At 35.6% G+C, this 22,709-nt stretch overlaps 1 protein-coding gene across 1 annotated transcript in view; it reads left to right on the top strand.

The window, feature by feature from the left end:
• The window catches only part of LOC145242455 (uncharacterized), a 108,968-nt gene that overhangs the window by 68,929 nt on the left and 17,330 nt on the right, over positions 1–22,709 (top strand). The window contains exons 5-7 of the mRNA XM_080105511.1: positions 1,916–2,055; positions 10,065–10,310; positions 16,829–17,269. Of these exons, the coding sequence (XP_079961637.1) occupies positions 1,916–2,055; positions 10,065–10,310; positions 16,829–17,269 (827 nt within the window). The remainder of the gene's footprint in view (positions 1–1,915; positions 2,056–10,064; positions 10,311–16,828; positions 17,270–22,709) is intronic.

Below are 22,709 nucleotides of genomic sequence, written 5' to 3' on the forward strand. Positions count from 1 at the left end.
AGAAAGAAAAATCAATTTAAAATAAAACTATTTATTTATCAAAACACGAAACAATATGTGCACTATTTTGCATATTAAAACTATTTTTTAATGACATTTTTATTTATGAAGTTATTTCGGTCAATTAAATAGGGGTAAAACTCACTTTAGTTTATGTATTTGATAATTTTATGTGTTAGTAAAATTTTCTGTTGTTCTACATTTAACAGATACACGCCTTTACTCAAATCTTTGAAATTATATATTTATTTTAGTGGTAATGGAGACGTTTGGTGTTGTTGATCTTCGTTCCCTCAGAAAATTAGCTTGATTGCGACTTGATTAAAAAATGAGTCTCATAACATCGAACAACTTTATTAGCATGTCTTGCTTTTATCATCATTGCACTTGAGAGTGTGTTCACACACACACACACACACACACACACACACACACACACACACACACACACACCAAAATATATGTTCCGTCTTCAAGAAACTATTTTTCTATTAAAAAAAATATTATTATTAAAAAGTAACTGTTATTGAGTCTCCTGCTGATTTTTGTTGTCGTTAAGTGAATCAAACTTCTGCAAAAGCCACGAAATCATCGTTGTTGGTCGCAAGTCTTCATTAGATCTTGCAATCTAATGAATACTTTCTGCAATGTTTTTACCCACGACGTCGAATGCTACAAATGTGCGCGGTTGCATGCATCATCAAATAAAAATTTGATCCAAAATACATAAATGGAATGGCGACTGCATATGCGCAAAAGCACCATTCCTCTCACTCCATTAATTTACGGTTCCTCGCCTTTTTAGTGGGTGAATTACACGCAGAGACAAATACAAACAGAAGACGATAAATTGTAATCAATTTTGTAAGCTTGATTACGACCCTAATACCGCGTGTTGCCAAACCTACCCGCCATTGATAGCACTGACAACCACTTTGAAACCGCTTCCATCACGGTGAAGAAGGGTTGAACTTTATGGGCTGCTGCTGTTTGTTATTGATCACCTATTCATTTTGAATGAATCAGATGACTTTTGTTGCCAGTCATTTTCCTGATATCATTCTACTTCTAAGAATACTTACGAGAGGGGCCACATGACGGTTTCCAACATCTCTAAGTGAAAGTGTTTTTGTAGAATGAACTAAATTCGAACTTGAAACACACGAATTGTCAGTCCGAGTCGTTAACCGCTTAGCTATCGTCCCCTCCCTGATGCTGCTGTTGTTATTCTTATTATTAAGAGAGTTGAACATGGATGCACTGTTGAACACAGAAATATCGATATCGCTTGCTTTTGAATGAGATGATTCTTGTAGATTTGGAGCGCTTCATGTTTCTAATGATTTCAAATTACCATTGACACCGACGTCTTCAAAAACTTCAATGGTTGTTTCATATCATCTGTCGTAATTTGTAGACATTGATGGTTTCACTTTGTATTGAAATAGATGACCCAACGTCATTGCTTGTAATAATTTGTTCGCATACGTATTTAACAAGAACGATCAATCAAAGGCTACCAGATTCTGGCGCAAACAGCTTTTGATTTCACCAGAGGTCCTTTAACCGGGTTGGCAGCTTTAATCCCGTCAAAATGGCTTGGGTAACTCTACTAAGTACCGAAGTTCTTTGCAGCATAGTTCTAACGCTGCCTGTTGTGTTGAGGAGGTAATTGGGTTTAAGGGCGGGTCTGCTGATGTTGCTTGAAATTGTACATCATTTCTCAGATTTTTCTTGCAAAATAAAAAAAATCTCAAATTAAAAATTTCGTGAAAATAGTTTTTAATGTAAATCCGAAAGAAAAATATTGTTAATTTCTACTTCCTGTACCGCCCTGTTAACGTGTCCCAAATTAAAAATGTTCTCAAACTATATTCACCCCACTTCCGCTTGCTTGATACATTTTTTTTTTCAGGAAAAATGTCGCACAAGCTTTTAAAATGTGGTCTGATGTTTCTCAACTTGTTTTCGACGAAGTCACATCCGGTTCGTCTGATCTGAAACTGAGATTTTCAGCTAAAAACCATGGCGATGGAGAACCATTTGATGGAAAAGGTACACTTGCATTTTTTTTTTAATTTTATGCAGGAGGTGTATTTAGTTCTTGATTGTTTTTACCAATCTATTTGTAATTGAATTAATATTCGATACCAATCTATTTGTAATTGAATTAATAATCTATACCAATCTATTTGCAATTGAATTAATATTCGATACCAATCTATTTGTAATTGAATTAATATTCGATACCAATCTATTTGTAATTGAATTAATATTCGATACCAATCTATTTGTAATTGAATTAATAATCGATACCAATCTATTTGTAATTGAATTATAATCGATACCAATCTATTTGTAATTGAATTAATATTCGATACCAATCTATTTGTAATTGAATTAATATTCGATACCAATCTATTTGTAATTGAATTAATATTCGATACCAATCTATTTGTAATTGAATTAATATTCGATAAAAAATAATCACGAAACATTTCCTCTCACCTTCTCCTTTATTTTATATTCATTTTTTTTCATTAAAAAATAATTATAACACATTTTTCTTTTAAAAAATCCTTTTAAATATCCAAATGTTCAGTTTACACAATTGTTATGAAATTAAAGAGAAAATACGGTTCATATTTTTTAAATTCGTTATTTATATCGAATATTAAAGTTATTTATATCGAATATTAAAGTTATTTATATCGAATATTAAAGTTCAGTACTGCTCGCTTTTACTGCATATTAGTATTAATCCTAATCAGTTTATTTTATATATTTAGCGAAAGATATAGAAATTTTTTCATGTTCTGATTTTATCCTAGTTTTGAAATGGCATACGCGATTTCTATATCTTTCCCTGAAATTTTCCACAACAACTATGTGGCTCAGAAACCCACACAGGTGATTTGTTTATAGTGGTGAAGGCTTTGTGTAGAACCACCCACACTTTTTGGTATTACTGCTAACCTTTGTCAGTGCAGACGACTGCCACGGGACAGAGTACACAATAAACTGCAGGTTTTTACATCAGAGTTTCCTTCTCCTAGATACATGTCTTAACGAAGACTGGGGGTGCATTTCTCCCAGTGAATTAATGTGCTCCCAGATACCAACTTGGAAATTTCTACGACTCGGCGCAGTACATACAACGCCTAGACTTTCCAAATTGTCACCCATCTGGTATTGGCCAGGCTCAACGTTGCTTAACTTCGGTGATCTGGCTAGAACCGGTGATATATATATGCTAGCTGTACCCTGCCACGCGTTGCAGTGGCTCAATTTGGTGTAATGGAAAAATTTAATAAAAAGAGAAAATGCATGTTTCTTATATTAGTACAGCAATCCACTGCAAAAAGTGAAAAAGAAGGCGAAAATGAAAAAAAATTGTACTCTTGCAGAATTTGATCTGGATCCTCGGGAGTTTCTGTCAATCATTCATGGTTTGGACTTGACCAACAATCAGTGGATGAAGCCGAACGTAGCAAAAATGTTGAAACGCTAAATGTTTTTTTTTGTTTGTTTTTTACAAAAATGTGAGTTAGTAATTAATATTTGGTTGATGATGGGGGGAGGGGGTTACTATACACAGATTCGAAACGTTGTCCAAAAACAAATAAATTAAAGAAAAGGTAAGTTACGTTTCTGCCTAATTGGATAATTGTTTAGTGTTTTTATGTAATGTAAAATGTTTAATCGGCTCAAAAAACAGAAATGGTCGCGGACTCTGTTGAATACGTTAAGTTTGGGAAAGTAAGTTGAAAACTAAAAACTATACAAAACAGTGTCTGAAACTCACCGAATATATGTTACCATGACATAGGCTGACATAATCGGTGGGTTTGTAACAGTATTTTGTATAGTTTTTTTAGTTTTAACTCACTTTCTTTAACTTAAAGTAATCAACAGTGTCCACCCCCATTTGTAGCTTTCAAATACCCCGATAAACACTGTTTTTCGAGCCGACTAAACGTTACATTAAATGAAAAGGGTCTGTATTACTAAGCACAGATACAAAGACGTTGTCAAAAAATAAATATATATAAATAAATGTTATCAAAGGCAAGAAAAGTAAATGTTCTACCTAACTGGATAAGATTTTAGAGTTTTTATGTAATGTATAATCGGTTCAAAAACATTCAATGTTTATCGGTATATTTGAAAAATACAAATGGCGGCAGACTGTATCGAACACATTAAGTTTGGGGAAATTTTGGGAAAATGAGTTTAAACTAAAAAACTATACAAAATACTGTTAGGAACTGACTCAATATATGTTACCATGACGTAGGCTGGCCTATAATCGGTGGTTGTAAACTTTTGCTCGATACAGGTGACGACTTTTAAAAGTCCCTTTTAGTGATTACCTGGTTTGAGGATATTTGTACAACTAAACGGCAAATCTGCTCCAAAAAATCCGGTATTATTTTATTTTAAGGCCCGTTTCACGTTCATATATAACGAAATATTTTATTGTAGATTTCGGTGTGCCAAGAACGAATCTGCAAACCGTTTCCGTAGCAAAAAGCAAGTTTTCATGATATTCATAAAATTACTTTTTCGAAAAGTGGGTGATCACTTTTCAATGTAAATTTAACTTAGAATGAGCACCCACTTTCTGGCCACCTGAGAGAGGGGCATTTTTCTGTGTTTCTTGGCTAAAAAGTTTTTTGTTTGATTTCTTTTGCATTAAATTATTTTAATAACATAAAAACATTCCTTGAACTCTGGGACTATTTTCCATTTCACAGCCGTACCCTTCGTTTACGCTATGCGTGAGCATAAACGAAAGCTGTTTAGCCAATAAACATGGGAAAAAATCCCCTCTCTCTCAGGTGGCTAGAAAGTGGGTGCTCATTTTAAGTTAAATTTACATGGAAAAGTGATCGCCACTTTTTCGAAAAAGTAATTTCTTCATATCATAAAAAACATTTTTTGGGGACGGAAACGGTTTGCAGATTCGTTTTTAGCACACCAAAATCTACAAAAAAAATTTTGTTATTTACGAACGTGAGACGCACGGCCCTTAATGGAAAATTATATCAAAAATCCGGGGGAAAATAGTTTTCAATAAAAACAGCAAATGAATTCGATAGAAAAAAATGGATGCTATTTTTTTTCTTTTTTCTGTGTGTTTCTTGGCTAAAAAGTTTTTGTTTGTTTTCTTTTGCATGGTATTAACCCCTGAACTCTGGGACTATTTTCCATTTCACAGACGTAGCCTTTGTTTATGCTATGCGTGAGCATAAACGAAAACTGTTAAATATGCATTCGCATACCAAACTGCCTTGTCAAAAAAACTTTAAGCCAATAAACACGAAAATAAATGCCCCTTCCTCAGGTGGCCAGAAAGTGGGTGCTCATTTTAAGTTAAATTTATATGGAAAAGTGATCTCCCACTTTTCGAAAAAAAAATTTCTTCAGATCATGAAAACTATTTTGGTACCCCTTGGGCGTTGAGTTCCATGGCGACCTGCAGAATTATTTAATAGTCGTTCCCTTAGTACCCCCTAGTCAAGGCTAACGCATGCGTACGTAACATTTTTTATTTATTTACTTACGTGGTGGAGTTTTTGATTGGATACTAACCAGATTATGAAAAAAAAAATCATTTCAACATTTGAAAGGGGTACTCACTTTTTAGTTACCACGTTCTGGTAAATCGGTCACTCATTTTTTTTTTTTTTTTCTAAATACGAAAGTGTCTTCTGGAGATATAAAATGGTCGCATGTTGACGAAGCAATGTATCGGGAGGCGTACGGGATGAAAAATTATTGGTAATTTTTTAGATTAGGTCCACCTCCTCAATTTTCTTTTAAATGACAACTTGAAATGGTTTTCGACTATGCTGAATACGAAAATCGCATTGAAATTTTGCAGAAATAAGTAGTTATCAAGATATAAAAAGTTGTATTATGCATTGTAATCTTTGGCGACCATCTTTTTACGTGCGCGTATTTGTTTATGGCGCGTGTGCACGTAAAAAGATGGCCGCCGAGGAATACAATGCATAATACAACTATTTATTTCCGAAAAATTTCAATGCGATTTGCGTGCTCAGCATACTCGGAAACCTATAAATGTCGTCATTGAAAGGAAAATTGTGGAGGTGGGCCTAATCTAAAAAAATACCAAATTATTAAACATTTCTCCAGCATGTTAGTGAAATTTATAATACTTTTAAAAAATTTTAAAAAAACAACAACAAAAGTTTTGAAAAAAAAACAAAAAAACTTACCTTTCACAAAAACAATAAAAAAAAACCCACAAACTGACTTTTAACTAAATAAGTAAAAAAAAAAAAAATTAAAAAACTCGAAACTTTATTTTCATAAAAACAATAAAAAAGTCATGTTCAATCTATTTTTTTCTTTGAGAAACAAATATATTTCTGACTTACAAATGCGGTAGAGGCACATATTATTTTTACTTTCTACGGTTTTGATATACCGCGTTTTTATTGCTTACAAAATGGGTGACTGATTTATCAGAACGTTGTAACTAAAAAGTAAGCACCACTTTCAAATGTCGAAATAATGATTATAGAAATTAAGCATGGGAGTGATGGTTGTACAACGTCGCCTTTCTCACTTTTACAAACATTATTTACGTTAACTCTTTTCATAAATAATTTTTTTTAAAAAGTAACTAAACCATTTATTGATAATTTGTCACGTGTACAAACATTTATTTATTTACGTAGGCTTAACTCTTTTCATGTAAAATAATAAAAGGAAAAAGTTACTGAACATTTATAAAAGGACTTACTTCTTTTCATGAAGGCCAGAGGAATAGTTGGCCGAAAAGTCGTGAAACAACTAATAAAGATGAGAATAATAGTCCGCAATAAATAAAAATGGTGCTAATGCAGAGAGCGATCCGCGCTATTTTTTTTAATCATATTTCCACGTTTAATTAACGTTTTACGGTATGTTTTTTTTATTATTCAATTGTAAGGTTAAAGTACAGAATAGGTACAAAACATCCTCCCCCTCCCCATGTAAAGAATGACTTTTTAAATAATAACATTATTTCAGCACGGATCACTCTCTGCATGAGTATCATAAAAATTAATACAAATAATACTTATCTCAATAAGTGAAAGGCTAATTTCTACCGGAAATAAAATGGCGATAATCTCACAGTTACGAAAAATATTTTTTATTTAATTTAATATTTTTATAATTCGCAATGTTAAATTATTTTAATAACATAAAAACATACCTTGACTTTAAAAATAGAATTTCTGAAAATTTCAATTAAATTGGTAACGTAGAAATATGCTTTTATTCAAAGGAGAGAAATGTTATCGAGAAATTAGCAAAGAAATGAATCTAGCACGACAGAAATCATAAGAAGGGCATATTAGCATGTACAGGGAGATTCTAGAGAAGAACTTTAAGAAATCTGAAACTTCTTTTGGACATTGTCGGAATTTCGTGCTTTAACAAGATAATGATCACAAAACATAACGCACAACTTGCCAAGGGATGGTTTGAAAATAATGGTATTAATACGTTTAATTGGCCACGTTAATCTCCTGACAATTGAGAATTGGTGGAATAATTTGAAGATTAAATTTCATCAGCGGAATTCACAAACTATCAAACAATTAGAGAAATTATGCAGAGAAGAATAGAATAAAGTAACGGTGGATCAGTGGGAAAAAGTTGTGGCCAACTATAGAAAGCGACTGGAGATATTGAAACAAAACGTGTGGCCAACTATAGAAAGCGACTGGAGATATTGAAACAAAACGTGTGGCCAACTATAGAAAGCGACTGGAGATATTGAAACAAAACGTGTGGCCAACTATAGAAAGCGACTGGAGATATTGAAACAAAACAGTGGCTACGCAACAAAATATTAAATTGATGTATCCAATAAATTTGCATTGAGTAATTTTAAACCTTGATAAAAAAAATTGGATTCGACCACAAGTGTTTAATTTTCCTTTCACATACAACTAAAACAAACTTTACAAGATATCACATAGCAAATGTCAAGCAGAATGATGAACATAGACTAGAGTTATAACAGAAAATACCATGTATTTTATACTCATGCGTGTCATTGTATGAAGGCTGATATCAACACAGAAAAATCGGAATGATGAAAGGAAGTATGAACAAAAATAAACAATCAAAAACAGTGTTTGTATTACGAATCTTCAAAACATCTATTTATTTTTCCAAAGATTTTCCACATATCAAATGTGGGACTTACTACTAAATACGAGGGGCGTTCCAAAAGCTTCCTATGTTTTTATTCCACCCAAATTGATCAGACAGGGTTACAAATTACATTGTTATGATGACTAAACTTATGCATTCATGACCTGGAAGTTTCATTTCTTTGTAGCAGATATGGATGGTGTGAGACTCTAAGAAAATAATCGCTGTCATAGACGTGCGTCAGAAACAGAAATGCGTCATTAAATTTATCCATGCAAAAAACACTGAACCAATCAATATTTCTCGACACTTGTTGAACGATTACAGAGTGGCGACAGAGATGTGAGTGACAACGCAGGCGTTAGACTTTTACGACATCAAAAGGGCTGGCAAAAGTGCATTGAGAATGGTGGTGACTATGTAGGAAAATAAATTCTGGAACCCAAAAGGTCGCTTTGTAATGGTGCCACTCCTGTTTTCGTAGCTGGTCAACGTTTTAGTTTGAAGTTAAAAAAAACATAGGAGACCTTTTTTGAACGGCTTCCGTAAGAAAAAAATAAATTCAGGGTTGAATGTTTTTCTAAAAAAAAAGATCAATACAAAAGTGAAGCCGTCAAGCGGATCAAAATTTAGAATATCCGCCCTTTTTGAAAAATACATAGATTTTCTAAAAATGTATAATCCAAATACTGTCTTTGTTTATTTTTGTTTATAGTTCCTTTTTCGAAAGTTGAGAGTCGGCATGGCGGGACATTCGCTGGAGACACACATAAAGACAGTTTGGGGAAACTTAATCATGAAATTTCGTATTTGTTGTGCAACTGGTTTTGAGAACTAGAATATCACTGGCTCAACCGGATGTTTGTTCTTGTGAAGGGGTTTCTTGACTTGAATACAAATGTTTTTGTGTGCTATGGTGATGATTAGATGAGTATTTTTTGTGTGCTATGATGATGGTCCATAAAACTTTTATATAAGGAGTATCGAACATCCTCGTGCGGCACTTTTTTCATAGTTGTCACTTTTTTCATAGTTGTCACTTTTTTCATAGTTGTCACTTTTTTCATAGTTGCCACTTCGACACCAATCTCTTTCGTTAAGGTCGACATTATTTTGCCTGATTCTTTTTACAATCTCTCGTTAATTTTTGTGCGTGCACAATCATATGATCCTTCTTGCTAGCCATTGGTGCCATTTCTCCATTTCAATTCCCTAGCTCACATCTCAAGGCCTTCAAGTCATTTAAAGAACACTGATCTGCAGCTAAGATTTCCGAAGTTTTGTTTCCTGCGTGAATCGTCATGACGCCAGTCACCTCTTTTCCAATACTTCTTTGCTTTTCTTATCGTTCATGCTCTTCAGTTCACAACCCAACTAACACTTTATCTGTTGTACATTATTTCAAATGTTTCTTCTGAAATGAAAGATTATAGAAAAATACGATTTTATCCAGTTTCTCCAGCATCTTCCGGCAGGTTACATAGTCAGCTGGTAGATACCGAAGTGAAGACTGGCAGATAATTAATTTAAAAGCGGCGTCACTTCTTTTTTCATGTCTAGAATTGCTAAATAAAAATTTAGAAAGTCATCTTTAACATGGGGAAAAGGGTGATTTGACGTTGGCATAACGAATTGAAATCCATATTCAGTTATAAAAGTGTTTTCGTTATTTAATGAAATTAACCTTTCGTCGAAATCTGATTTCTTTCTGAAATCTAATTGGATAATCGTTCCGGTATCTTCCGGTTGTTTACCTGCCGGGAGATATCGACGTGAATGTGCCAAAGATCGGGTAGGGCATTACATAAATACTAAAAAATGTAATTTTCTATCGAACACCGTGTATATGTCTTTATATATAAATGTTTGTTCTTCTTTGTCAGGTGGTGTCCTGGGTCACGCTTTCTATCCTCAGCATGGTGAAATTCATTTGGACGCAGTTGAGAATTGGACGGTCAATACAAAATCAGGAATCAATTTGCTGTTCGTTCTAGTTCACGAAATCGGCCACGCCCTCGGTCTTGGCCATTCCAAAATCAGCGATGCTGTCATGGGACCATTTTACGATGGTTACGATCCTAATTTGAAACTCCACTCAGACGACATTGCTGGCATTCAATACTTGTACGGTAAGACGATCGATGCGATTTAAATCTACTGACTAAAAATGTAAAATTAGGATGTTGGATATACCATTTTATATCTTTTTATTAGTGGTCGGACGAATAATCACAATCGGTATCGGAAAAATTTGGGCTTATTTTCCGACCTCCAAAATGATTCTGTAATTATTTTTTGGTTGTTTATAATCTTATTTTGTATTGCTAGCAGTCATGATTAAATGTCTTTTTTTTTTGTTGGCTTTGTTTTTTGTTTGCTTGTTTGTTTGTTTGTTTGTTTTTTGTTTTTTTGTTTTTTTTGCTTTTAAACTATCAGTAAAACTTAATAATCATATTTTAAACTATCAGTAAAACTTAATAATCATATTTTAAACTATCAGTAAAACTTAATAATCATTATGATTATTAAGTTTTACTGATAGTTTAAAATATGATTATTAAGTTTTACTGATAGTTTAAAATATGATTATTAAGTTTTACTGATAGTTTAAAATATGATTATTAAGTTTTACTGATAGTTTAAAATATGATTATTAAGTTTTACTGATAGTTTAAAATATGATTATTAAGTTTTACTGATAGTTTAAAATATGATTATTAAGTTTTACTGATAGTTTAAAATATGATTATTAAGTTTTACTGATAGTTTAAAATATGATTATTAAGTTTTACTGATAGTTTAAAATATGATTATTAAGTTTTACTGATAGTTTAAAATATGATTATTAAGTTTTACTGATAGTTTAAAATATGATTATTAAGTTTTACTGATAGTTTAAAATATGATTATTAAGTTTTACTGATAGTTTAAAATATGATTATTAAGTTTTACTGATAGTTTAAAATATGATTATTAAGTTTTACTGATAGTTTAAAATATGATTATTAAGTTTTACTGATAGTTTAAAATATGATTATTAAGTTTTACTGATAGTTTAAAATATGATTATTAAGTTTTACTGATAGTTTAAAATATGATTATTAAGTTTTACTGATAGTTTAAAAGCAAAAACAAACAAACAAACAAACAAGCAAACAAAAAACAAAACGAGTTTAAGTAAAAAAAACAATAACGAGTTTAAGTAAAAAAAAAACGCTGAAAAAATGTCACAAATAAAAATGGCACAGGTAAAATAGCATAAATAAATAAATAGGAAAAAATTGGCACACGTCAAAGACATGAAAATTGCTACAATGAGTTCATCAAATCATCATCATTAATCAAGAGGAAAAATAAGAGAAACAAATAATAATGTATGCCCCCCCTCGCAAGTGTAGTTTTGTTTTTTGCGAAAATATATGCACATATCCGAAGGACTTTTATAGCAATCCGAAAATAAAAATGAACAACGCTATAACTAAATATTTAGAAATTTGAAAAGAATCGGAATCAATAGTTGTATCAGAATCGGGAATTTAGAACAGTATCGGTCTTGTATCGGAATCGAACAAATATTAGAATTGTCCATTTACTACGTTTTATAACGATGCCTGTGGTGGACATTTTTATTTAATTTTTTAATACTAAAGGATTACTACTTTTCGATTCCAAAAGTTAATTGAAGATAAATGTTAGTAAGATTTTCAGTTAGATACTATAGGTAGATTGAGAACTATGATTAATTCACAGATTGGGAACAATGCTCAATTCACAGGTCGACTCAGCAGATATTTCTTGACATTAGACTTGAAAACGATTATGTTGTAGTCTGTAGGGGAATATTCATGCAGTAACGTGTTCTACAGGTGTGAACTTTTTCGAAAGAAACTTTGTTTAAGGAAGTTCCATTTGATTTTAAATACACAGAAGAAGAAGAAGAAGAAGAAGAAGAAGAAGAAGAAGAAGAAGAAGAAGAAAGGTTCTTTGCAATGTTGGTAGAAAGACGAGTTTTTGCTTAGACGGTTTTACAGGAGAGAGCAAAAGCTTGAAGCTCAATCTAGAAGATCTACTATAGAAATATCAATAGAGTAAGGAAAAACTAGCAACGTCTCTTCCGTAAGAAAGGAACTGCAGGGAATATAGCATCTCCCATTAGATTACAATATCGATTTTGAACTCTGTGAGGACGAGAAACTCTAAGTGGCAATGTCACAAATATGATAGCATCTTTTTCATCACGGGCGCCGTTATATTCGATAAGTATTTAGTACGGTACATACGAGGATCGGAAATAAACGGGAAAAGACGATGAGGAAAAGACGGTAATGCGACTTGCGGCTATATCTACATATAAAAATAAGTATTCGTTTTTTTTATAGAATTTGTTTTTTTCAAATACAAAGTCAGATGGGCATACTACGTAATGCACAAAAAGTGTTGTGCGCATAAGTAAGCATGATTTCTAAGTAAAGTTCTACGTTATACATCTCTAGAAATAATCGAGACATGCGTGTGTTGTCAGGAAAAACATAAAGAATGCATAAGCGTCTAAAACAAAATACAGTTACATTTTTCTAGAGAAAGTACTACATTGAAAAGGCTATTTGAGGGTCTCGTATTAACTACCCAGGAACTGAATCTAGTGACAATGTGACAGGGCTGTGTAACTACGTAAAACCGAAATCACGCCACATTCTAACCCCAAACCGGAAATATACCATACCTCGATTTTCAATCTTAAACTATGTACGTGAGTCTTTTTGAACTTCAAAACTGAAGAGCCATTACTCAATCATTGCCAGTATAGTTAAAAGCAGATACTTGGAAAATATTTAAAGGGGGCTAACTCGTGGGCATACTGGGCCAACAGTACCAATTCTAATATGGCCGCCGCAAATGAAAGTATATTTGTCTTGAGCGGTTTTTAGAAATTGACTTTTAAACTTTTAAGCTAACCTATCTCTAGTCCGGTCTTTATTTCTACACATTTCTCTCAAATCCATCCTCATCACCCCCCCCCCTTTTTGTCTTTCGCTGCCAAGAACTCTTATCCATTAAAGTTAATAAAACCAAAAAATTTAGTCTAAAACTTGCTACAATGTACACACTATATATGAAGTCCTGTCCGATTTTTTTTAAATATGCAGTCCATATGACATCAGAAAAATAACGAAGAGTGATTCACTGATTCGATTCTCAAAAATACCTAGTATGAGTCAAACCCCCGACCGAAAGTCTCATGACAAAAACTGTGTAATATGAGATTTTCTGCAAATGCGGAAAAGTATACAAAGGCGAGACTGGTCGCCCCTAAAGGTAAGGCAAGAAGAACACCGTAAAACCGTGACATAAGGAGAGGTCGAAAGTCGGGAGAGAAAAGGTACATACTTCCCTTTGTAGAACGAGGTCAAAATAATTAACAGAGATGCAAGGTGAAGGGTCAGACAACTCAAGAAGGCAACACATGCTAAAAAAAGGAAAAGAAAAATTACTAAGCAGACCAAGCTGGAATTGAATAACATTTGGGAGCCTCTAATCGTAGGGGAAAAAAACAAAAAAACAAACAAACAAACAAATATTGTACACCCTTATCATTTCGGCGATGGAAGGGAAATGACCCCCCCCCCTGTCGATCTTTGAGTCGACTCACCTTTGTCAACCAAATTTTTTCTCACAGATTTGAAACAATGACGAAAAAGTGGAGACTGACTCACAGAAATACGAACATATATACGGAGTAATAACTTTTCTCCTTTCTTTTCTGAACAGCAGCCAACATGCTTGTGGAAGGTCGAAGGACAATCCGACCGAAACGTTGTACTAATAACACTCAAAATGAGAACAATAGTCTGATCAATACAAGTAATATAGATTTAATATTCCTTCATCTTTACGCATCTACAAATGGCTGATAGATTGTTCCCTTCATTAACAATGGTAGCATTCTGTTGATTATGTCAGAAGTTCACTGAACTTACTGCATTCACTTCTAACTCTTGCAACCATACCAGCGCCATCTCCTCCCTGTCCTCCATTGGTCACAAAATTTCTGGCCAATCACAAGAGCTTTGCCATCCAAGTATACTTTCTTCAAATCTGAATTTTTATCCATTTCCATTGTATTACGTTTATCCCATTTTAAAAAATGTCTTCCAAAGAAAATCGGTCATTTACGTACAAATATTTTGGAGGAAGGAGTGAAATCCCATTTTTCCTCAAGCTACCGGCAAAAGTGTGAACTGTGTTAAAATAATCGTATTCAATAAACAGTTCGCAAAAATCGCTTAAAAAAACGGCAAAAAAGTTGATACGAGGGGTGTGCAATAAGCAATGCCTCTGCCCCACTTCCCATAGCAGTAGAGCAACGAAACTTGGCACAGTTATTAGTCTTTCTCTACATTGGAACCACCCACAGTTATGCATTTCTCCCATCGTTTGATGCAGCTCTGGAGACCGTTTTTGTAGAATACCCCCAGGTTGGTCCTCCAACCACGACGTGACTTCAGAAATCAAGGCTGCATCATCTGGGAAACGCTTTTCTTTCAAAAACAACTTCATGGCTGGGAAGAGGTGAAAGTCAGAGAGTGCAAGGCCAGGAGAGTAGGGAGGATGGGGAAGGATTTCATAACAACACGCCCGTGCTTCTGATCTGGTGACATGTGAGTTGTGGACCGGAGCGTTTTCCCGCAGGAGGAGAGTACCTTTGCTGATCTTGCCCCGCCTCTTGATTTTGATAGCTTCCCTTAATTTCATCAAAAGTGAAGCATAATAGGCTCCTGTAATTGTAGTACCCTTTGCCAGGAAATCTGTCATCACTACTCCGTCCTGGTTCCAGAAGACTGTGAGCATGACCTTGCCAGCGGAGAGCTGCACCCTTTCTTTGGAGGTTGTGAGTCCAAGTGCTTCCACTGCATTGATTGGGCTTTGGTCCTGGATCATAGTGATGGACCCAGGTTTCATCCTGTGTAATCAGTTTTTTTAAAAACTTTGACTCATCTTCTTGGCACATCTCCAAGTTCATCCTCGAGCACTCGACACGTTCTCGCTTCTGAAATTGTGTGAGCAACCTGGGAATCCATCTGGCAGACACCTTATGCATATGCAAATGGTCATGAATGATAGTTTCCACAGACCCTATACTAATCTTGACATCTTGGGCTATTTGGCGAATAGTAATGCGCTGATCTTCCAAAATGGCAGCCTCAACTTGACGGACAGATGCCTCATCAATGGCAGAAGGGGAGCGACGAAGTCTGGGAGCTGTTTCCACAAACTTCCGGCCATGTTTGAATTCACGATGCCAGCGTTTTACAAGGCCATATGATGGGGCATTATCACCATAAGTTTCTTTCATTTTATCAAAAGTCCCCTGTGGTATGTGTCCTTTCAAATACAAAAACCGGACCCTGCTTGACATTCAACAGGCTCCATTTCACACCTGACTCAGTTCAAACACCTGTAAAACAGAAACCACAATTAGTTCAGAGGTGTAATTTGCCACATAACCCATAAAGATATAAATCATTACATATGCAAAATTTCAGCTAGATCAGACAACTGGAAGTGGGTCAGAGGCATTACTTATTGCACGCCCCTCGTATGACGTAAAACAAATTAAATCAACTTGAAAATCGTCAGTCTCAAATATGTAAGCGTTCCCTTTTTTCGTATTCACTATCGACATTTCCGAAGTGTTAGGAAGAAAATGAAAAAAATATAACAAAAAAGAAAGAGGAAAAACAAAAGTATACAAATGAGGTTAGTGAAAAGACACGAAAGAACAAAAAAGGAAGCTAAGGTGGGATTGTTGGTCAATATATTTTAGAGTTATTTTTAAGAGTATCAATGAGTTTTGCAACGGTTTACGATAGTTTGCTGTTAGTCTACAGACAGTCTTGGGTTTGCAATGGTCGACGGCAGTTACAGTGAAAGAGAGTTAGCTGGACACAAACGAATGCAGATCGTGGCTTGTACCAGATCGAGAGAACTTTCGGGGATCGAGATGAATTGATCAACCGACTGATGAACATAACATCAGCAGACGACTATTAAGATGTGTATTAAGACGTGTAGAGGCTCGCTGGTGTCATATAGAGTCCAACTAATATATATGGAATGCGTGAGAGTATTTTTTTTTTCATTTTGTTTTATTTTATCTTCATACTTGTAAGCCAGTGTACCTCTCAGCAGCCGCCACCGTATGAGAGGTCAGAACGAGAAGGGAAGATGATCACGGAAACCGTGTTGGGTCTGCGAATGTTGAAGAGCAAAGTCTCACACGTGGTTATCATACATGTTTATATTTATTCACGTGATCAAATCTGTTTCTTATATCTTCATGTATGTTTTCACTTCCATTCACGGATTTGTTGCCATTTTTCTCAATGAAAATATCTTTCATTGCCATTTCGTGCCATTTAAAAAAAATTTTTTTCTTTTCCTTTTTTATTGTTTGTTTTGTTTTCGTCACATGACGTCTTGCTCCATTTTTTTGTAATGGCTAAAATGTTGAGAGATTCAGTTTTCTGTTTCAAGTGCCCTCTACGCAGCCTTTTCTATTACATTGTGTTATCTGTCTTCTGTTTCAACCTGAACGTCCATATTCTTCTCATCGTCGTGTTCTGTTTACTATTTTGTTTTATCATAGGAAAACCACTAGCTCAAACACCTGCACCAACCACTCAAGCTCTGACGACGGAGGCTCCTACCACTCAGGCCCCAACTACTCAGGCTCCGACCACTCAGCCTCCGACTACTCAGGCTACCACTAAGGTTTCAACTACTCAGGCTCCTACCACGGACATTTCAGCTACTCAGGCTCCGACTACACAGGTTCCGAATACTCAAGCTTCAACTACTAAAGCTCCGGCAACAGATGTCCCAACCACTTATGCTTCGAGCACAGAAGTTCCAACAACCAAAGTTTTAACCACTAACCCTAACCCAACTACAGTACCCTCAACATCAAACGCTCCAATGACTACTGTTCCAACAACTTATCCAACTACAGAAGAGACATGGACTTATGAACCGATGCCATTTGATAGGAAATTTCCTTGCCCGTTCAGATTTTCAGCCACCATAACAGGTGAGTGACAGGATTATCTTTCTCTTTGTCTATCAATCTTATGACATATTAACTACTTCGATCCACGATCAGTTGTATATAATTAATAAAACACAAGTCTCTATTTTACCAATAACTATAGGTGAAACTTGGGGGTTTACATCTTTCCTAATGTTTTCTGAGATGCATTGAATAAAATAGGAGACGCAATATCTTAATGTATTCTTCACACACACACACACACACACACACACACACACACACACACACACACACACATATATATATATATATATATACAAATCCATCTTTACTTTTGAAGTAGAAATACCATTCATGCATTTTTGTTGGTTTATTTACTTGCTTTGATAGACCTTATGAAGCTGTTTAAGCGTTCTCTTAAAGAGAATTGCTTCCCAACACCCTGGAAAACATCATCAGTATGTCCTGTATTTAAGAATGCAGGTGGTCAGTCATCTCCATCTCACTATAGACCAATAAGTCACCAGAGTAAGTTGCTGGAATCTGTGTTAAATAGAGAAGTAATCAACCACCTCAGCAAAAATAACCTTGTTAGTGACATGCAATATGGTTTCCGTTCTGCTAGATCTACAGATAGGATCTAGATAGTATGAGCGAATCTCTCGATGGAAGCTTCCTTTCTAGGGAAATTGCTCTTGATATCAAAGGCCATTGATAGAGTATGGCATAAAGGTCTACTTCACAAGATCTCCAGCTATGGTATAGCTGGAAATGTATTATTTATCCATTTATAGCGAACTTTTATCCTCATTTTCTAGTTGTTGTTTTACAAGGTTTCAGCCAACTATTCTTCTGGCCTTCATCAGGCGGTTAACCATGATGGGATAAGAATTCTGAATCTCGTAACTGTATCCTCAGTAATTACTGCCTTCCATATTTGTTGTTGTCTCACCACATTTTGGCCAACTTGGCCGGCTTTGAGTAGGATTTCAAGTGCTATCTTCAGACAATGCTCACCTAGAGCCGTAGAGATTCAACGTTCTATCCACTGCGCCACGGGCTCCAAAGGGCGATCCAAGTTGGATTTTTTAGTCCTATATATCGAAGGTTTTTTGCTATTTGATCTTCCATTGGAAGGCATTAATTGCTGAGGATTAGTTAGAAGATTCAACATTCCTATCCCGTCGCAGTTAACTGATGAAGGCCAGAGGAATAGTTGGCCGAAACGTCATGAAACAACAACTATGAAGATGAGGATAATAATCCGCAATAAATAAATGGATAAATAATACAAATTTAATCATCTCCAAAAAAATTCCAATTAATTGAATAAGCTGGAAATGTTTTCTCAATTATTAAACCATTTCTCTCTGATAGGTTCATAAGAGTAATCGTTGATGGGCATAAATCAGAAGCTCACAGTATTAATGCTGGATTCCCTCAGGGATCCATCCTGGGCCCAACTCTCTTCCTGATCTACATCAATAATCTTCCAAATCACATCTTAAGATCATTCGTAGACATTTATGCTGACGACACTACCATCTATGGCAGTAAACGACCAAGTTCTCTGATTCCCTCTCCTCTGATTTTGAGCACGTGGTAGAATGGTGTCAATTAAAATGAATGGCTCTTGTCTTGAGGTGGGGCTCCATGTTTTGACAAGCTTCTGAGCTTGATCTTTACTCCTAATCTGAAATGGAACACGTACATCAAATCCGTTGCCAAAGTCACTGGAAAAATGGTGGGATCCTTCTACCACTCCAGTAGATATCACACTGTTGATGCAATTCTCTATCTGTATAAGAGCCAGGTACATCCCAGGATGGAATGCTGTTGCCACATCTGGGCAGAGGTTGCAAGAATTGTTTACCCTGCCTTGACAGAGTTCAAAATAGACTTCGTAGCCTAGTGGGGGATATCCTTTTTTCTTCCCTGCAACCTCTTTCCCACAGAAGAGACGTGGCGAGCCTGTCTCTGCTTTATCGTTATTTTCATGGAAAGTGCTCGTTTGAACTCCAATCTATGGTCCCACCTCGCCAAATTTTCATGGAAACACTTATCTAACTGAAACTACTATCAATAATTCCCCCCATTTTTTATATGTACCTAAACATAAACGTAGATTCCATGAACAAAACTTCTTTCTTAGAACTGCACGCCTGTGGAACTCTCCTCCGTTTTCCTGCTGTCCAGCTGACTACAATTTGGTCGTCTTCAAGTCCAACGTAAACAAATTCTTGATGAGTCGTCCCCTTAAGTAATCCAATTTACCAAATTTCCACTTCATTATTCCAACTTCACATCCAACTTTCCCATCAAAAGCTTTTCCAACTTCACGTCCAACTTTCCCATCAAAAGCTATTCTAACTTCACGTCCAACTTTCCCATCAAAAGCTATTCTAACTTCACGTCCAACTTTCCCATCAAAAGCTATTCCAACTTCACGTCCAACTTTCCCATCAAAAGCTATTCTAACTTCACGTCCAACTTTCCCATCAAAAGCTATTCTAACTTCACGTCCAACTTTCCCATCAACAGCTATTCCAACTTCACGTCCAACTTTCCCATCAAAAGCTATTCTAACTTCACGTCCAACTTTCCCATCAAAAGCTATTCCAACTTCACGTCCAACTTTCCCATCAAAAGCTATTCTAACTTCACGTCCAACTTTCCCATCAAAAGCTATTCCAACTTCACGTCCAACTTTCCCATCAAAAGCTATTCTAACTTCACGTCCAACTTTCCCATCAAAAGCTATTCTAACTTCACGTCCAACTTTCCCATCAAAGGCTATTCCAACTTCACGTCCAACTTTCCCATCAAAAGCTATTCTAACTTCACGTCCAACTTTCCCATCAAAAGCTATTCCAACTTCACGTCCAACTTTCCCATCAAAAGCTATTCTAACTTCACGTCCAACTTTCCCATCAAAAGCTATTCTAACTTCACGTCCAACTTTCCCATCAAAAGCTATTCTAACTTCACGTCCAACTTTCCCATCAAAAGCTATTCTAACTTCACGTCCAACTTTCCCATCAAAAGCTATTCTAACTTCACGTCCAACTTTCCCATCAAAAGCTATTCTAACTTCACGTCCAACTTTCCCATCAAAAGCTATTCTAACTTCACGTCCAACTTTCCCATCAAAAGCTATTCTAACTTCACGTCCAACTTTCCCATCAAAAGCTATTCCAACTTCACGTCCAACTTTCCCATCAAAAGCTATTCTAACTTCACGTCCAACTTTCCCATCAAAAGCTATTCCAACTTCACGTCCAACTTTCCCATCAAAAGCTATTCTAACTTCACGTCCAACTTTCCCATCAAAAGCTATTCTAACTTCACGTCCAACTTTCCCATCTAAAGCTATTCTAACTTCACGTCCAACTTTCCCATCAAAAGCTATTCCAACTTCACGTCCAACTTTCCCATCAAAAGCTATTCTAACTTCACGTCCAACTTTCCCATCAAAAGCTATTCTAACTTCACGTCCAACTTGCCCATCAAAAGCTATTCTAACTTCACGTCCAACTTTCCCATCAAAAGCTATTCTAACTTCACGTCCAACTTTCCCATCAAAAGCTATTCCAACTTCACGTCCAACTTTCCCATCAAAAGCTATTCTAACTTCACGTCCAACTTTCCCATCAAAAGCTATTCTAACTTCACGTCCAACTTTCCCATCAAAAGCTATTCTAACTTCACGTCCAACTTTCCCATCAAAAGCTATTCTAACTTCACGTCCAACTTTCCCATCAAAAGCTATTCTAACTTCACGTCCAACTTTCCCATCAAAAGCTATTCTAACTTCACGTCCAACTTTCCCATCAAAAGCTATTCTAACTTCACGTCCAACTTTCCCATCAAAAGCTATTCTAACTTCACGTCCAACTTTCCCATCAAAAGCTATTCCAACTTCACGTCCAACTTTCCCATCAAAAGCTATTCTAACTTCACGTCCAACTTTCCCATCAAAAGCTATTCTAACTTCACGTCCAACTTTCCCATCAAAAGCTATTCCAACTTCACGTCCAACTTTCCCATCAAAAGCTATTCTAACTTCACGTCCAACTTTCCCATCAAAAGCTATTCCAACTTCACGTCCAACTTTCCCATCAAAAGCTATTCTAACGTCACGTCCAACTTTCCCATCAAAAGCTATTCTAACTTCACGTCCAACTTTCCCATCAAAAGCTATTCCAACTTCACGTCCAACTTTCCCATCAAAAGCTATTCTAACTTCACGTCCAACTTTCCCATCAAAAGCTATTCCAACTTCACGTCCAACTTTCCCATCAAAAGCTATTCTAACTTCACGTCCAACTTTCCCATCAAAAGCTATTCTAACTTCACGTCCAACTTTCCCATCAAAAGCTATTCTAACTTCACGTCCAACTTTCCCATCAAAAGCTATTCTAACTTCACGTCCAACTTTCCCATCAAAAGCTATTCTAACTTCACGTCCAACTTTCCCATCTAAAGCTATTCCAACTTCACGTCCAACTTTCCCATCAAAAGCTATTCCAACTTCACGTCCAACTTTCCCATCAAAAGCTATTCCAACTTTATGTCCAACTTTCCCATCAAAAGCTATTCTAACTTCACGTCCAACTTCACGTCCAACTTTCCCATCAAAAGCTATTCTAACTTCACGTCCAAACTCGACTCTCAAGATTGCCATGAACATGGAATATATTCTTACATAAGGGATACTTTCCTCTATAGTATGGACATTCCAAAGAAGACCCCAAACATCCCTACATGTCCTTTAGAGTAGCACTGAATCACAGCACAGCATTTATGTTTGCCTTTTACCACCTCCACAATGATGAAGTAGCTATATTTGAAAGTGTTGCTAAGCAAATAGATCATACCCTGTCTGCTCATTACTCAGTCAAAATTCACGTCTGAGGAGATTTCAATGTTTACAATGTTGAATGGTTAGTTCACTCAAACAAAAAAGATGTCAAAGGGAGATGTTGGCATGATTTCTCCCTTGCTTATGACCTAACACAGATTGGTAACGAACCAACTTGGATACTCGATGTTGACAGACAATTTCGAATCTTATAGATTTTTTTCTAACAACATATTCTGAACTATGCTCATCTTCAATTCTGTTTCTGCTAGGATCTTCTGATCATTCTGTTGTCACAATAAAGATAAAAACAAAGTATAACAAACCCCCAAATATCCCTTTCCATAAAAACAGTATATTGATACTCGATGGCTTACTAAGAGTTTCCAAACGTTCATATCGGACGTGCCTCTACATGTTTAAAAAGAACGTGTGGGCTTTAGCATTCGACTTAATTGACTAAAAAAAAACGTTAGCATGGACAGCTACATACCCTCTAAGTACTTTCAACAAAAACCGACGTTAAATTAAAAAAACAACAAAAAACTGACATTAAATTTGAACTCAACCTCAGATCAAAAGTCTCAAGCTCAAATCCAACTGTTCTCTTCTCTCTGC

This window comes from Euprymna scolopes, chromosome 21 (assembly GCF_053919585.1).
Source record: "Euprymna scolopes isolate OS-2025 chromosome 21, ASM5391958v1, whole genome shotgun sequence".
Taxonomy (NCBI): Eukaryota; Metazoa; Mollusca; class Cephalopoda; order Sepiida; family Sepiolidae; genus Euprymna; species Euprymna scolopes.